Source organism: Colletotrichum gloeosporioides (assembly GCF_011800055.1).
Source record: "Colletotrichum gloeosporioides strain Lc1 chromosome Unknown consensus_96, whole genome shotgun sequence".
Taxonomy (NCBI): domain Eukaryota; kingdom Fungi; phylum Ascomycota; class Sordariomycetes; order Glomerellales; family Glomerellaceae; genus Colletotrichum; species Colletotrichum gloeosporioides.
The window spans coordinates 1-16,222 of record NW_025544741.1 but is presented as its reverse complement, the minus strand read 5'-3'; the positions used below and the strand labels follow the sequence as shown (position 1 = coordinate 16,222).

The window sequence follows — 16,222 nt, the reverse complement described above, 5'->3', positions numbered from 1 at the left end:
TGTTGGCCTTCAAGGAAGACAGGCCCTGGTCCGTTGAGTGTGTCACAGTAATGATGGCTTCACCAGAGAATGAGAACATCGTGAAGTCAGATCAAAAGACGTATTAATATTATATACCAGGCTGCTTGTATTGTTTTGAACTACACGCCCGACCCCAGTACGTCCGAATGTAGAACAAGGGTGCCGCGCCGAGCATCCCAAGTTTTGTTGGTGAATTACTCATACAACATCAGCCCATGAGCCATTTCGTCACACCTTTTTCTCACCAACTGGCGTACATCTGACCCAACCATTCTCATAGCTGCGCCGACATACAACTCAAAGGCGTTCCCAAGCCGCTTAGATGGCGAGGGCACCGAGGACGAGCATGGCCAGACCGCCGATGGGGGCGAGGGCACCAGCACCAGCCTGGACGGGGGTGGTGGAAGCGCTGCCAGCACCGGTGGTGGTAGCGTTGCTGCCGCCGGCCTTGGTGGTAGTCGCGGCGACGGTGGTGGTGGCAGCGGGCTCGGTGCCGGTGACGGTGTTGTAGGGAAGGGAGACAGAGCCGCTGGCGGAGGTGGGAATGCTCACGGAGGGAGCGGCGGAGGAGGCGGCGGAGGCAGCGGAGGATGCAGCAGAGGCGGCAGAGGAGACAGCAGAGCTGGCAGAGCCGGAGCCAGCGGCAGCGCAAAGCTTCTCGGAAGCGGGGATGACCTCGCCTGGTGATGGGGTTAGCTGTGAGCCAGTTGGGAAGGGGCATGACGGTGTAACATACTGACGGCCACGTCAACACCGCAGGCGGCGATAACACAGGAGGTGGCAGCGCTCTGGATGGCGGCCTTGTTGTCGGGCTTGCAAGTGCAAGTGTAGTCACCCTCCTTGCAGCTGGTGGCAGAGGCGGTGGCCTTGCTCAGGCAGTCGCGGGCGCACTCGGGGATGATGGAGGCATCCTGGGCCGCGACGAGGGCGGCGAGGGCGGCGATGGCGAAAGAGTACTTCATCTTGACGGTGGTTGAGGTTTGGGTATTACGTGTGTAAGTTGATGGCGATAGTAATACAGTGAAGGCAGCGGGTGTCGATTGATATGGACAAGCGAGTGTGGATGAGAGGGATGGAGATTCAATATTTGGAAGAAGCTGCGGGATGTAGGGCTTTATGTAGGTGGATGTGAAGGGTGGTTGCACTCCGGTGTGCATGCGTGGATGCGCAGGCGGGAACTCTGAGCTCAGGTGTGGAAAAGATGGTCAATCGCGGAGAAGGTTTGCGAGAACCTGGTTGGCCGGCCGCATTGAGCTGGGAAAAGGGCGGACTCAACGAAGTAGGCAGAGAGAAGTCACCGAGCAGGCTTGAGCTAGAGCAAAAGGACCTGTGACCACGAGGAGGGAGTGAGGCAAACCCGGGGGTTGAACGAGCTGGGAGCCTTCATCCTTGCCCATCAGCAACGTTGTTGTTAGGCTGGACGGAACTTGCATGCATTGCAACGATATGATGAAAAAGAATCGAGTGACAACGGCTCGACGCTGTTAGTTCCCCGCGCATCCCCGAGCTACTGCTCGCGCCTGATCGTATGGAGGGGAGGCGAGGGTTGCAGAGGACAAGGGGGCTAGCCGGATCCACTGCCAGATTGGACAGTCTGGTCCGATGGGGACGGGGATCATCTCAGGTCGGGGGCCGGGCGAGGATTTTGGACCGCCTTTCCGCGGCGGCGCGTATGGGACAGGCGGGAAAGGAGTGGAAGGATTGACTATGCTGCGCAGGGCCGTTGTCCTCTTCCTGTCACTCGTTCGTTCGGTATTCATTTCGCTGGACATGTGAAGAAGGAGATGGATTACCTAGAAAGGGTGTAGCATGATGCAGATTGACCAGCACCTTGCAGTGTTTGGAAGCTGGTTTTCTGCATTGGATCGGGTGCAATTTCGGGCCCAACAGGCTAGATTGCTCCTCGCGACAGATGACCGTTCGTGCTACGCCGTAATTCACCTGGAAATATTCTGCGGACGAATAATGTTGATTCAATTACACTCATCGATGACTCGATGGCGGATCATACGTGCTGGTCTCGGTCAAGAGCCCGATTGTCCAGGGTGTTGCTCTCTTCCTCCGTTTGCTGGGCTGAGAAAATCCGGGGTGACTGGGGGCGAGCGGAAAGATTTCTTGGCTTCAATGACAGGGTGGAAACTGAGAGTTCCTCTCTGCATGTTCGATGAGTGAAGGAGAAAACACCAAAAGAAGCACAGCTAAGCTCGAAAGACTGTGCGCAAAGTCCAGTTCAGCTCACCTCAGCTCAGATGAACCGATGGCTGAAATCCATGATTCTGTGTGTGCGTCTATGCAGCACAAAGTTTTCGGTCGGGAAGTCAATTGGGCATTTTGGCTGAAGGTGGCTGGTCCAGAGATGTGCACAATGGGGACACCAAGCTCAGGTACCAGGCAAAAACGCGTTGCCGAGACAATATTCGCTCGTATTGCGAGAGGCAAACGAGCCAGAATTAGCCCGGACGGCACTCTGGAAAGGCGAATGAAGAGAGGGCAAAACGAGAATGCAAAAGAGAGAGGTGGGCAGACGCAGGAACAGCGCGGCCACCAGCCAACGATCGCCCCCCTCCATCACAGTCCGCTTGGGTGCCATCCGTTTGTCATGTTCGGGCTTGATTGGTTAGGGCCGCCCGCATCTGTGGCCGTCCCGACCTGGAGAAGGGAGGGGAGCAGCGCTGTATGTCTGGAGAGGTGCCAATTTCCCCCGCACGAAGCCAGTCCAGACTCGGAAGAGAGTGCCTGGGTACCCCTGACCAAGTTGCAAGCCTGCCGAGGCGAACATGCGTCCTGCAGGGTAAAAATCAACACGAAAAGAAGGAAAGAAAAGCATCTGATTTTGGGAGAGTTGTATCCATCAGTGTTGACGAATCATGGCTGACACCTGGTTCATTCACATGTATTCCTTTTTTTCCTGCTGTCAGCTTGCAAGTTTCGGTGTGTCATCCTGTCAACTCTGACGGCCAAAAGTCTGGCGAGAGCTGATAGACGAGCAAGACGAGACCTGTCCGGCGGTTTGTCGCCTTTGATTTAACTCTAAACCAAAGCTAACAAACCAGACGAGCCTGTCCAAAGACTCCAAATTGTTGAACGCGGGGCTCTGGCTGGTCAGAAGGCCCAGTCCGGCCCTTTTGCTGGGGCGGTGCAGGGATGCGCCGGCGATGTGGCTCGACGAATCGGCCGAGCCAGCCGGCTTTTTCTCTCCTCGAGCCACCAGCTTCTCTGCAGCTCGCGCCACCACCACATCTCCTGTAGAGATCGTAGCCCGTCGCCACTTGTGCTTTAGTGGCTCAATGTTGAGCAGGATCTATTTTCTGTGCGCCACAGCTTGAGTTGACAGCCTTTCTGAGATCGTGATTGGGGACCTTGATATTCAGCCATTGACGATGTCTTGCTTGGCCATTCTTTCCCTCAGTCCCGACGATAAACGAGAAGGGGTCTTGAGGTTCATCTCGCCTGGCGGCATTGACGGCAGAGAGGTCTGCAGAGAGGTCTGTGGTGAGATTGAGACTCCACCGTCATGTGGAGAGGTTGCCGGGGTCTCGCTCTCAGAACACTCCGGTCCTAACAACAATATCCGTCCCGGGTGGTGGAAGGGGTCCAAGGCTTTCTGTCCATCCAAGTGAATTGGGAGCATGCAGCTCTGGCACGATGAAGTCGCCAGACAGGAGGAAATTGGAAGAGACCAAGCGAGCGAATCTCGTGACTAGAGAAATTTCGGCAAAAGTTATGACATGCATCCAAGAGAAAGTGTTGGCCCAACTGAGGGTTCCAAGGAAAATAGCGTCGAAGACGGCTGTTCCAATCGCCTCCGGATTCACGACTCAGCCAGGCTCACGTAGCACTGGCACGCTTTGAGGCGTTGCAGGCGATCTGTTTGACATTGAGAGGGATCAACACCATTCATGATCGTTGACGCTGCACCCGAGGCTGCTCGTGACACTCGACTCCAAGCGCTGACTGCCCGGTTTGCTGGATTGACGAAGAGGGGGTGACGTCGGCACTCGTTGTGCAGCCTACTGTTGCATGTTGACACTTGATAGGCTGTTGTGCCCGATGCCGGCTCACCCCTCCGTTTTCCCGCTTCTCGGTCGTATTCTTCCTTCTGACCATTTCCTGCTTTCGCGTCTCCTCCGCGGCCTTGCCTGAGCACCAAACTCCTTGCTGTTGCGTCTGCAAAATTTTCAACTTTCTTTCTTGTGCGTTGTCGGCTTCCGCGAGTGTGTTGGTCGTTATCGTTCCATCTGTTCCTTTTTCCCGTTGTATTCCCTCTTTCGCGTTTCTTTTGTCGAGGAAAAAGCAATTCTTGACATGCCGGATGCTTTCCGATCCACCTTATCGTCGTAATCTGCTCAGGGACATTTTTAGTCGTCGAAGAAGCAACAAATGCTGTAGGCAGCGATAGGGAGAATGTTCATCAATGCGTCAAAAGCTTTGACTTATCATAACGATATGTCATGATCGCAAGCGTACCGACGCGAGGTACTTTGACAGGCCGAGTTACTGATGTTGACTCATTCGCAGGGAGACGTGCGAGCAGTCAAGGAATTGGGAAATGGAAAATCAGGTGTTGAGATAAGCTTGGGCCCGACAGGCTGGGCAGGCGGGCGTACCTTAAGTAGTGGGGTGTGGCATTGAGCACGTCATGCAGTGACATGATGGTATCAAATCCCAGGGGAGTCGAGTGATCTCGGAAGGCAAATAGTAGACCAAGATGCGGTTGACAGAATATGTATCAATCAAAATGCTGACCACCTCTTCGGAGCCCATCCATAGGCAGACAGTGGTTTAATCAGGCTCTCTTCGTATCAATACGCCATTTTACCTGTTCTGTGCCGGGACAGTTGAAGGTAACAGAACATAAAATTAACACGCAGGCTCTCACCACCTAATGTTTTCGAGCTTGAAGAGACTCCAACGTGAGCTGTGTCTCGAATCATACCAAACAACTTCCTTCTGTTCCAGATTCAATTCATTAAACTGAATAAAAATATCGAGTTTCATTCTGAGTTAAGGACGAACATGTTGATAGTTGTTGTCTGCCTGTAGTCCGATAGAACATCGAAGCCGAATCATACGTACTATGTACTCAGTTGATAATTGGTTCAGTCATGAATGCCAGATCTTACCCGTCTGGTATTCTAGAACTCCTTCACCGTCGTACTTCCAGTTCCTAGTTACATATTTACACATGCTGTGAGAGACCAACGCTGATCTTGTCGTGTCTTGCCAGTCAGCGTCTCAGGTACACATCAGACCTTGAGGAGCAAGTTCTGTTGTGATCGGAAATGTCTTCTTCATATTCAAATGTTGACAGACGAGCAGGATAATCATAGCAGCTGATAAATATGTAGTTATGATAACTGCATCTGATGCTGCTTTGAGAGGAATCAGTGGTAGAACATATTTTTGGCAATGAGCTTCAGGTAGGAGTTAACTTCTTGGTAGTGCAATATGTCGTGATAGTAGTAAGGAGATGTAGACATTGACCGCAGTGTCAATTATATTATCAGTGTTATCGGGCTACTTTAAAGCATAAGGTAATTGATAATCATTAGGTTCCGTTCGTTGTAATGACAATGCACCACTATCCTTCAAGCCAGCATCTCAATCCAACAGACATTCACCATCGGCACAAATTTGAAACAGGTCAGGCATTCGCTCTGATTCTAATGCATCGCGACTTGCCTGGGAGATGATCTCGGTTTAAACTTCGAATTAGACAACATTCCAGATCGTAAAGCAAGTCTGTGATTCTAACCCGTCCTCCCGACTACTCATAATACAAACATAGGTTTACAATTTACTCAGTGAAACAGCTTGTGGATTGGTGAATGCACCACTAATATGGAGAGTGTTGAGTGCAAGTAGCGAAACCTGTGGCAAGTCGGCATGAAGCTCCCTGTGGACTTCTACGTGCCAGGGGTTGGATCACTAATGCACTGAATGACGAGGATCTTGACCTTTACGAACAGAATTAGCAAGTGTTCTTTGATTTTTTCTGGACAGCCACTACCTCAAGACAAACTGTGATTCTTGCCCAGCATCCAACGGCGTGCTCTGCTCCAACGTTACTCGCCATGTACCATCCTGGGCACTTGGCTCATACGTCCTTCTTCTGACTCCGTCCTCTCCGAAGATGAGTTGCTTGTTATCGAGAATCGACCTACACGCCTCGATATGTCCAGCGCTCGCTTCCCGCAGAGCCTCGGTGGATCTCAAAATCGCATCAAACGCTCTCGAGTCCCAGATTCCGTCCCGCCTCGGGTATTCTCTCATGAGCTGATTCACGTCCTTCCTCACCTCTGGGTCCGCGCAAAAGACACCAACGATCATGAGTGGCCATGTTGGACTGCTTTCCACTGTGAAAACCTCCTTCTCAATGTCTGGACCATGGTGCTGTCCGGACATGACTATCCTGCACAAGGACACTATCGTTTCGAAGGCTGGAGTAGAATCTGCCAAGTAGTCAAGATCATGATAGTACATGCTCTTGAACCCCAATTCCAATGACAGATAGTAAAGCCGCAAACTTGACATCTGCAGATACTTTTGTGGGTTTGATGCTCTTTGTCGTACAGCATCCTTGATCAATGGCTTGAATCGGAACTGCCATTTCTCCATTATATCAAGGTATTTCTTCGAAGTCTCCGCCGTAATTTGTGTCATCGGGTGGGGGTTATCTCGCTGAAGTCCCTCGAATGCGAATCCAGACTTGATACCTGACTTGTAAATAACGTGATGTTGCGTGATTTCCCACCACTTTTGTGCCTCTCTCAGGTCATTGAATGCCGGCGGCATTTCGTCAATGGCGTATCGACTTCGCCTTCCCCGACAACACCATGGCACATATGCCTCGGTCTCTGGTGGATGAAAACCGTTGAGGCTCCACGACAAGAGCGTGAAGCGCCGGAACCCCGCTTGAACCTCTTCGACCAGCTTCGGTGGGCACTCCCCAGATATTCCCTGTTTGATGACTTGGTCCAGCATGTTGCATCCGTGATTCATATGCTGCAAAGCGGCTTTGTGATTACCCTGCAGAGACTCGAAGGTGACGAAGAGCAAACATGACAACAACGCGCGAGGAATGCTTCGTCGGGACTGGTCGCCGTGCCTAATGATCTGGATGGCCTTGCCGTAGTGCTTGTACGCTTCCTCTGTGAATTTGCCATTCCCTGATGTTCGATCTTGGCGACTGTGATTCACCATGGTCGCAGCGCCGATCGCGAAGGCCGCGTGCCGAATAGCAGGCTCATCCCGTGCGATTTGCGGCATCATGTGTGACATCAGATCTGTCGGGAAAAGCGTGAACTCCTTGGTGAAATTGAGCCAGTAATGGAAGTGGTCTTTTTGAAGCTGGTCGGTGAAAAGATTCGCCTCGTAGTTCGGCTTGATTAAAATTGTGCGCCTCTCGCCTAGGAACTTGGGCAAGTCGGCTGCAGCAGGCTTCTGGACGTAGCCCTCGCATGTTCTCTTGGATTTCGCACAATTGAGACATGAGGGCTTGGCCTCATCGCAACGTATCCGCCGCTTCCTACAAGCATCGTGAATGAGTCTTCTATCAGATGCAGTCGACTAACATTGTCAGGCGCATTGTGCGGTTGAAGCGATACTTACTTGCATGTGACGCATCCTGATCTCGTTTTCGTGTTCTTGGTCCGGTTGGCTCGGGGCCGGCCGGCCACCGCAAATGTCAAAATGCCCGGTGCCTTTCCGGTCCCCTTCCCCGGGATGGAAGCCGGAGCTGACCCGGGATCTGTCGCCGATGTTTCCGTGGTTGCTGGCATCCCAAAGGCTTGGATTGAGGCTTTTTGAGGAAATGTCTTTGGGTGATCCAGGATCTTGGGGCGGGTAGGGCTGATATTTGAAAGGAGAATGCATGAGGTGCATGGTAGTTCGTCGAGTCGGAATCGGCTTAGGTGAGAGCTAGGGGTTTTAGGGGCATCGAACGAGTCCACTTGGGCGCCATTCCCCTCCCATTGCCGACTTCTTTGATTCGGTCAATGCCGAAGTTCTCCTCCGGTCGGCAGCGTGACGCACCTTACTCGGCAAAGGCCCAATGGAAATGTTTGATCCCAGTGAAAAGTGCTATTGGTTCCAGGGGTCTCTTCCTTCGATGCTCCCGCCATGGAGTCATGTTTGCGTCTATGTGGCATTCAACATGCAAACCAGCATGCGCTCATTGCAGGGGCCATTAGGAATTAAACCGGCGGTCGGTCTGGACCCATTCCAGGCAACCACGTTGAGTCTCGGCTAGTGGAAGTTTGGCGTGTTCGATGCGTGGAAAGGCTCCTTTTTCGGTTAAATCAATTTAAGCGTGACTTCCAACAGGATATGGGGTTCACCAATATCACAATTAATTACCGCCGATTTTTCCAAGGGACGGTGACAGCATTTGGTTGGAGGCTTGTGCCCGTGCAACCTCGATTTAGCTTGCAGTCATTTCTAAGAGCCTTGCTTGGGCTGATAACTATATTTCTCAAATGTTGCTTAACGAACATCTCGGTAATCTCTTCTGTATCAGGAGAGTTTCCTCATTTGATGGAACTGGCAGATGAGGGGACGCCTCTGGTCTGCATCCATAAGCCAAGCCTGGAAGTTGGAGCAAGCTCGGCCTCCAGCCGTTGAGGCCTCAACAAGTCAAGCCGAGGAACAGTCACCTTGGCAAAGGATGTTGATAACAAGATATTATGATCCATGTACCTGTTGGTGATCGCAAAAGAAATGTTTGGTCCCTTCGTAGTCTTTCCCTGTCAATTCAATATTCTACCATCGAAAAACAACACGTTTTGAGACCCTGATTCCACGCTGAAGGTCTCAGGGGGGCTTTTATGCTTGATCTCGTGGTCTTAGCCTCGAGCTGCGAGGGCCTTTAGCAAGCAACAGAAGCAGCTCAAACCAGCAATTCGATTGCCCTGCAGGGGTAGATCGCTGCAGTCATACGGCACGGCAAGCTTGTTGACTGGCGATCTCATGCAAGGAATATTAATAAAACAAGTCTGCAGATTCATTGCAGCTACTTGGAAGTCAAATGAGGCATTTTCTTCTAACCCAAATCATTTGCAGATTGACATCTCCCAGGCCCATAGACAACTGCGTTTAGCACACATTCAATCTTTAACATGACAAACACGGCCGACCGCCTGTGTCCTGATCGCTCGGAAGATTCGCTCCGACAGGGTGGAACTCATTTTGAGAGCGATATTGGGGTGTTCATTGAAGGTCCCCTCGGTCGCTGGAGGTTTCAAAGGTCATTCATGTGGTTCATTCGTAACACTTCTCGTGGCATTTGCGTGGCTGTGCTGTCGAGCTAAAGTTCTGTCTTTTGATCCAATTGTCCCAGCTAGGCTGCGGTGAAGCCACAAAGAGTCTAGGCCGGTTGAATAGCTTTGTCCCAATGTCACAGCCACTCGGCACTCAACGGGCGTCCTGAGTCATCCGCTCAGTACACATAGAATACGGTCGTCTCATCGTTGCTAGCCCTCAGCTTCCTGTTGCGACGCATCATGATGACCCTGGCCACCCAAGCCAACATGGCAGTTGCCGCACTGAAAGCCGCACTGCTCGCCATGGCTATGACGTAGCGGGGCTCATCGCTCTTGGGCCAGAGGTACGGCGTCCAGATGAAGCTGATGTTCATGATCATGGTGACCATGGAGATGGCGACAGCCTTCTTTTCCTTTGTCTGGCCACAAACACTACCGCACCAGCCGAGAATCAAGGAGTTGACACCGTAGGTACCTGTAGATGGGTAAGCTTATGTGTTCCAATGTCAAAGGTTCAACTTACCAATTGTGAAAATACACATGGCAACATAACGACCAGCCATAGACATAGTGGCGGGCGCGATGGCGAATCCGATGATGGCGACTGCCTTGGAGATGGTGATATGCCATGTGCGCTCGTTGAACTTGCCCGAAGACCAGGAAACGGCGATGGTAACGGCGCCAGCAATGAGGTAGGGCGGGCATGTGAGAACAAGGGTCACAGTGGTGCCGAGACCGAGAGTCTGAACGACGGTAGGGAACTGGTGTCTGTCAGTACCAATGCATATAATCATTCTGCTTTCCCGAACATACAAAGTTCTTGAATCCGTTGGCGGCAAGATGCATGTGAGCCATGGCGCAGAAGATCCAGACCATGGGGTCCTTTGCGGCCTGCTTGAGACCGTTCCAGGTGCTTGTCTCGCCCTTGTTGGCGACGGTGTCAAGCTCCATGCGGTTGTATGCGAGGTCGCGCTCCTCCTGTGTCAACCATCTCGTGTTCTGTGGGAAGTCGGGCAGGAGGAAGTAGCCGACGACGGCGATGACAAAGGTGACAGCACCCTGAAGGATGAAAAGCCACTTCCATCCCGCAAGACCTCCAGCACCGTCCATACCATAGAAGATACCTGCGGCAATCAATCCAGCGAACGCCGTCGCAAGAATGTTTCCTGTGTAAAGGATAGCGATACGTGTCGCGACCTCCTTACGGGTGTAAAAGAGGGAGAGGAGGTAGACTGCGCCGGGGTAGTATGGGGCCTCAGTTACTCCCAAGAAGAATCGTGTCAAGAGGAGGCCGGTGAAGTCTTTGGAAACAGCAGTCAGGGCACTGACGACGGCCCACAGCATCATCATAATTCCCTGTCATCTTCATGAGCAATCGTAACCAGCGGCGATAGAATGCGTACATACCATGTAACGACTGGGTCGGGTTCGCGTGAGGAACATGTTGGAAGGAATCTGTCCTCTGAATACCGTTAGATACGCTTGTTTGAGTACAGAATACTAGCAACACTTACAAGATGTATCCCACAAAGAGGATAGAAACGCAAGTTTGGTATTCTATAAATCCATATTAGCGGGCTGAGGAACAGAAGCGCAAACGCGGTGCCAACAACGTACGGGTACTGGTGAGGTTCAGATCCTCTTCGAGGTCGTTGAGGCGCGCCAGCGCAATCGCATTGCGATCGAGGTACTGGAAATACGAGTTATTACACAGACTTCGGTGGTCAGATTAGAACCCAACTCACGTTCAACCAATACATTGACCAGAGCATCGGCTGCTCAAGAGTTAGCGCACGCTATTCCAAGTGGCGGAATGATTACTGACCATGATCCATCGGTCCAGCTTCTTCACAAGTGCAATCTCTTTAGGGTCGGTCTTCTCATGAGCACCAGAGTAGTCAATCTTCCCACTCGTCTTGGGAATGGGCTTCTCAGGGTTCTCGTCCTCAAAGAACTGAGGCTCGACGTCTTTGCCTTTACCGTCATCATCGACGATGTGGCTGTTGTCGGGATTTGTGGGTGCCATGTTGTGGAATGAATTGTCAGACTTCGCAGAAGTCTCTGGTTTGAAGACGTGAAGGAAGATATGAATTGACTAATACGAGGCTACCGCTGGCGTCGCTGAGCACAGAGCACCATGAAGAACAAATCTCAGCTCGTGTCATCGGCCGTCGGGAATGGGGGCTGTTATGTAGTCATACGTGGTGGAGATGCCCAGACTCTGAGCTCGTGGAACGTCGAGCACAAGGAGCTTGACCTCCCTTCCACGCCGTGCTCCCATGTCGTGCTCGCGATCGACTGAGCTGGGAACATGGGTGTGGTCACATTTGGGACACCCACACCAGTTCACGCCAACAAGAAACCTTCTTCTTTGTTTTGCCAAGTCATGCCCGACATGTTCCGACAATCCATGATCCCATGGGTTTGCCCAGACGGATAGCGTCCGCGATCTTATTCTTGGAGCGCACAAGCAAACGGTTGGCTGTATGTACGTCGGCTAGCTGCTATTCTCAGCGTCGGCAGGAGGTTTGGTTGTTGTAGCTGTGCTACAGAAGACGCCTTCCAAGAGAATACCAAGCGTGGATAGTGTCACATTTCCTCTCTTCCCCGGCATCTTGGCGAAAGCTGGTGTAGATCCACGACGAATCTTTTCCCCCTGTTGTCATACTGAGTAGTAATAAAGACTGCCGGACGAGGGTGAGAAAATCCCCGGAGACCTCAAGATGGATGGCAGGAAATGTCTTGGCCATGCGGCCTTCTGACTCGAGGTTGGCCTTCATATCGTCTGTCCAGTGATGATAGGAACCAAACTGACCAGATAGGCAGGAAGGCCGATACGATGCTTTTTCGTCGGGCGCCACAGATGTTCTAGGGCGCCCGCATCTTGTCGGTGCGTCTTGTGGGCTGCGTCCCGTCTCCATCCGGGGTAGGGGGGGTTCGGTCGGTGGGGAGAAGTAATCTCATTGAGGGGCCCCGCGTTTGCACTCTCCATCGGTCAGTCTGCCCAGCCGTATGCGAGGTCCTTCGTGGGGTTGATGGGGCTGGATGACATGACTTTGGCTGAACGACAACACGGTGTTCGGTGCGGTCTAGATCCGTATACACTACGAGTGGTGCGCCGAGAGCGAAGTGCATACGGGTTCCAAGAAAATGGCGTACTGCCAAGTGACGCCAACCAGTGCCAACCTGGTTTCAATCTTAGCCAACGTGCTGGGTGAGGTGGTGCACTGGACATCTTACCTGGGTTCCCTTGACGAAGGAGGCGCCACGGAGTGGTCTGGGATGCGAAGTAGTTTGGACCAGGTCATGTCAGACTTGGTCAAGCTCTCACTCTTGGCGCGCCGACGTGAGTTTGTCTTGAGATCGGCAGTTGGGCGACAAGAAAGCTTCCTTTCTGGCACGGCGCGCTAGAATACTTTGCCCGCGCTAGAAAAAATCTCCCGCGCTTGAACACATAGGCCTATTGGACGAGCTCTTGAAGAAGCATTTCGCAGCTTCTGGACGATGAATTAGAGTTACAGCTAGAGCTGTAGACGAGCGTTTGGGACTCACTGGGGAGCTCTCGTATATGTTAGGTACGGATCTTAAGAGCCACATGGCCCAAAGGTCTGAGCATGGGGTACGGGGTTGTTGAACCAGACTGGCGGTTGCTAATATTAATGTGAAAAGTGGTTTCTGCAGCGTCTCGGAAGATCCCCGTAGTCCAGATGATACAAGACACCCCGGATTTCGAGTATTGCGAATGACCAATTGGCCGCGCCGCAATGTTTGTGGTAGCATGCATGGTACTGGTTGATGATGATGTGGGATCGCAGGTGACCATCCAGGAAGAGCAGTCTGACCTGCGCATCCTTGTGAATCACCACTCGTAACCTGAACCGACGGACCTGGCTCCATTCTCATCTCCTCCAAGGTGGGCCACCGCTGCAGCAGACCGCCGGCGCGCCATAGTACACCTGTCCCAGCATCTGAAAGGTTAGTGCGGTTCTTGCGGGGCTTCCCATATAGCCAAGCCCCGCAAGTAGTACGCTAACCTTTCAGATGCTTGGACAGGTGTAAAGACGAACTCATTGGGGAAATGTTCCATCTGAGGCCCCAGCACCGCACCCGGCGGCGCGTCCCCGGATGTGTCAAAACGAGATTGACAGTTGACACAGGCGGCGCGGCGATGATTCCCCGGATCTCGAGCCCCATATTTGGACCCCAGTCCTTACCGGACCCTACATCTGGGACGACATTGCCTCTGATGTGCGTCCGACTACATGTTCGATCCATCGCGGGCCAAAGGTAGCGCCAACAAGCGCGTCGCTTCAGCTTCTCTCGTAAGTATAAGGCATATTCCCTTCTCGTCCGTCTGTCTTTGCGCAGCCTCAGCCACCCCCGCGAGGGGCAAAGGACTGGATCGCCCGTCGCCAAGACATTCTCGTGTAAATTTCAGCGGCCAAGTGGAAGGCCAAGAAAAGCCCAGCGTCAGAAAGCAAAGCTGGGCATGCATGGCCAGCGCTTGTTCTCGGCGACTTGGCGAGAGGGGAAGGGCGAGGGAGTTTTATATGTAGTGAACCACGAAGTTGAGCTAGTTCAGTCAGTGAGAACGTCGTGCGGGCACTCAATGACCGTTGGATGACCCCATTCCGTCTCCATCTCCCCCAACTTTACCCCAAAGCCCAGCCCCGGTAGCCCCCCACAACGGCCACTTTCAGTAAGGTTCGAGGGTTGGCTTTGGTTGGCATTGGAGTTCCCTGGTGCTTGTCGGTGACGCCGGCCTGAACGCCGTCAGTGGCGGCGGGAGGAAGGCCGGTCAGCATGTTCAGGCCGAGAGAGCCCCTTGACCGAGCTTGATATCCACCGTCAGTCATCTGAGCAGCAGAACCGAGGGCCCCAACAACATCCATGATCCAGATTATGTGCTCAAGATTGGCAATCCCCATGGGGTAATCGCGTGGCCAGTGGGGGACGAAAAGTAAACGGTGCATATCTCGACCTGTGCGGTCGCTTCTGGTTGCAGGACGACCCCAATGTCACATTCAACGGAAGGATTGGACAGCCCAGAGCAGTTTTGTCGACAGCACCAGCCACCGCTCTTTCGGCATGTTTCGACATGCGGGCAGTTTTGGTCCAGTGACATTGACCGCCATCTTGGTAACTCCGATGTTGTAGAGTCGCATTCTAACTGAAGTGCAGCTGGAGACCCTGCCAACAAGCCGGAAACAGAACCCTTCGATTCGACCAGCTGCATTCACCAACCACCAATCACCCGCCTCCCTTCCCATTCATTGTGACCACACGCCATATCACCACGTTGCCTCTGGCTGCGCGGAGACTAAGTCGCCATCGGGGACAAATAAGAGTAATCTCTGGTCCTTTTCGTGGGCTCTCCTGCAGAACGTAGTGCAAATGCATCAGATAGTCATAATCATCGGACATCTTGCCAGTCGATCTGGACAGCATTGCGTATCGATTTCCCTCATCTAATTTGGGCTGTCAAGGTTGAACCTTCAATCCAGCCAGCACAAACATGGACATACAGATCACAGCACCGACTGCCCACACCTTGAACCGAAGCGGAGCTTGGTCCTGCGCAAGCTTTTCTCTCTCCTGGTGCCAAACATAAACGTACGTGTACAGCACACGGCTTGCCAGCCAACTTATCGAGAGGAAGTTCATGACAGGTGCGGAGATGCCCGCAGAATTAGCTGCCGTCACTGCGGCGGCGTACAGAGGAAGAGCCTCAAAACCATTGGCTGAGCAGGCTTCAGCCCGCAGCAACCGTCCCCGAAGCTAATTCCCAGTCAACGCCAAGCTGTTCAGAGTGTACTTCTTCACTTACTCTTTCATCCAAATCAGCCTTCTTCAGGGTTTCAGAGAATTCTCTAGGATTCTGTCGATCGAAAAGCTTTTTTCCGGGGCCTGCAAGTCCTGAGTAAAATCGTGGACCAAGGGCAAGCGCCAGTGCCAATGGAATCTAACAATAACCATCAATTATCCGTGTTGCATAGATTAGGTGTGTTCAAGTTTACCGTGAAATACGATATGTTATTGCTTAAGCCTAGTAAGCTCGTCATGATGTGTGATTGTATTGGTCGCACGCCGAGGACACAATCGATTAATGAGTCGCGGACGAGAGGTATTCACTACTAGGTAGGTATCATCCGCTCACGTCCCCGATGTTGCAACATTTTATGAGAGCTTGAGGGACCACTGATGCTTACCAACCATGACGATGATACCACGCGCTAGTAGCAGTCTAAGCCATACGGCGTTAGCGAACCCCTGATAATTTCGCAATTGACCACTGCATTTCCTGCATGCGCTACTTGATCTCAGATCCACAACCATTTCTATTCTCATCTTCCAAGCTAAAGAAAGACAGACGAATTCTCGTCTTCCATAGAGTAAATGCATTTCACAATCGTACATATACTTCATGGGTGAATATTTGTGTCATGGACCTCATAATCATATTGCGACCGCTTAAAACTTCAAATATTCCGACACTGGTCGGGGCATCCAAACAAACGGTGGAGGCCCGAAGCACCAATTATTCTATGTGACCGATCACTGAATAGAGACCATGACCGAATCTTCCTGAGATCGCATTCTATGCTGGAGGAATTATTCCTCTCGGCTGACTATGTTGCCGGAATCTAGCCCGTATCTATCCTCCTAGACTTCAAATTACCTATGCTATGGATACCTATAGGTACCTATCTAAATAGGTTAGGTTATAGGTATACCTAGAATATAGGTAGATAGGTTTACTAGGTATATAAGTAGATATTAATCTAGATATAAGTAGAGATTCTACCTATACTTATAAGTTAAAGGTATATACTTTCTAATAGATATAATAAGGTATTATACTAACTATTCTATTAATTATATAAAATTTAATTTATTAGTAATATAGGTTACCTATTTTAAAAGAAGTAAGTTTATATTAT

General features: G+C 51.7%; 4 protein-coding genes across 4 annotated transcripts; all 4 read right to left on the bottom strand.

Annotated features, from left to right (window-relative positions):
- Positions 1 to 339: 339 nt before the first annotated feature.
- GCG54_00015696 (uncharacterized protein) lies at positions 340 to 983 on the bottom strand (the record flags this gene model as incomplete). The annotated part of the gene is made up of 2 exons (XM_045415471.1): positions 340 to 701; positions 758 to 983. 2 exons carry the CDS (start codon positions 981 to 983, stop codon positions 340 to 342), a joined length of 588 nt encoding a protein of 195 aa, XP_045257534.1.
- A 5,044-nt stretch (positions 984 to 6,027) lies between these two features.
- GCG54_00015695 (uncharacterized protein) lies at positions 6,028 to 7,802 on the bottom strand (the record flags this gene model as incomplete). The annotated part of the gene is made up of 2 exons (XM_045415470.1): positions 6,028 to 7,549; positions 7,633 to 7,802. The coding sequence occupies 2 exons, from the start codon at positions 7,800 to 7,802 to the stop codon at positions 6,028 to 6,030; spliced, it is 1,692 nt and encodes a 563-aa protein (XP_045257533.1).
- Positions 7,803 to 9,457: 1,655 nt separating this feature from the next.
- GCG54_00015694 (Pantothenate transporter FEN2) lies at positions 9,458 to 11,307 on the bottom strand (the record flags this gene model as incomplete). The annotated part of the gene is made up of 8 exons (XM_045415469.1): positions 9,458 to 9,756; positions 9,805 to 10,042; positions 10,095 to 10,637; positions 10,689 to 10,743; positions 10,796 to 10,838; positions 10,899 to 10,971; positions 11,027 to 11,056; positions 11,107 to 11,307. The coding sequence occupies 8 exons, from the start codon at positions 11,305 to 11,307 to the stop codon at positions 9,458 to 9,460; spliced, it is 1,482 nt and encodes a 493-aa protein (XP_045257532.1).
- Positions 11,308 to 14,762: 3,455 nt separating this feature from the next.
- On the bottom strand, positions 14,763 to 15,343 carry GCG54_00015693 (uncharacterized protein; the record flags this gene model as incomplete). Its single annotated transcript, XM_045415468.1, has 3 exons — positions 14,763 to 15,059; positions 15,109 to 15,243; positions 15,299 to 15,343. 3 exons carry the CDS (start codon positions 15,341 to 15,343, stop codon positions 14,763 to 14,765), a joined length of 477 nt encoding a protein of 158 aa, XP_045257531.1.
- Positions 15,344 to 16,222: the final 879 nt, after the last annotated feature.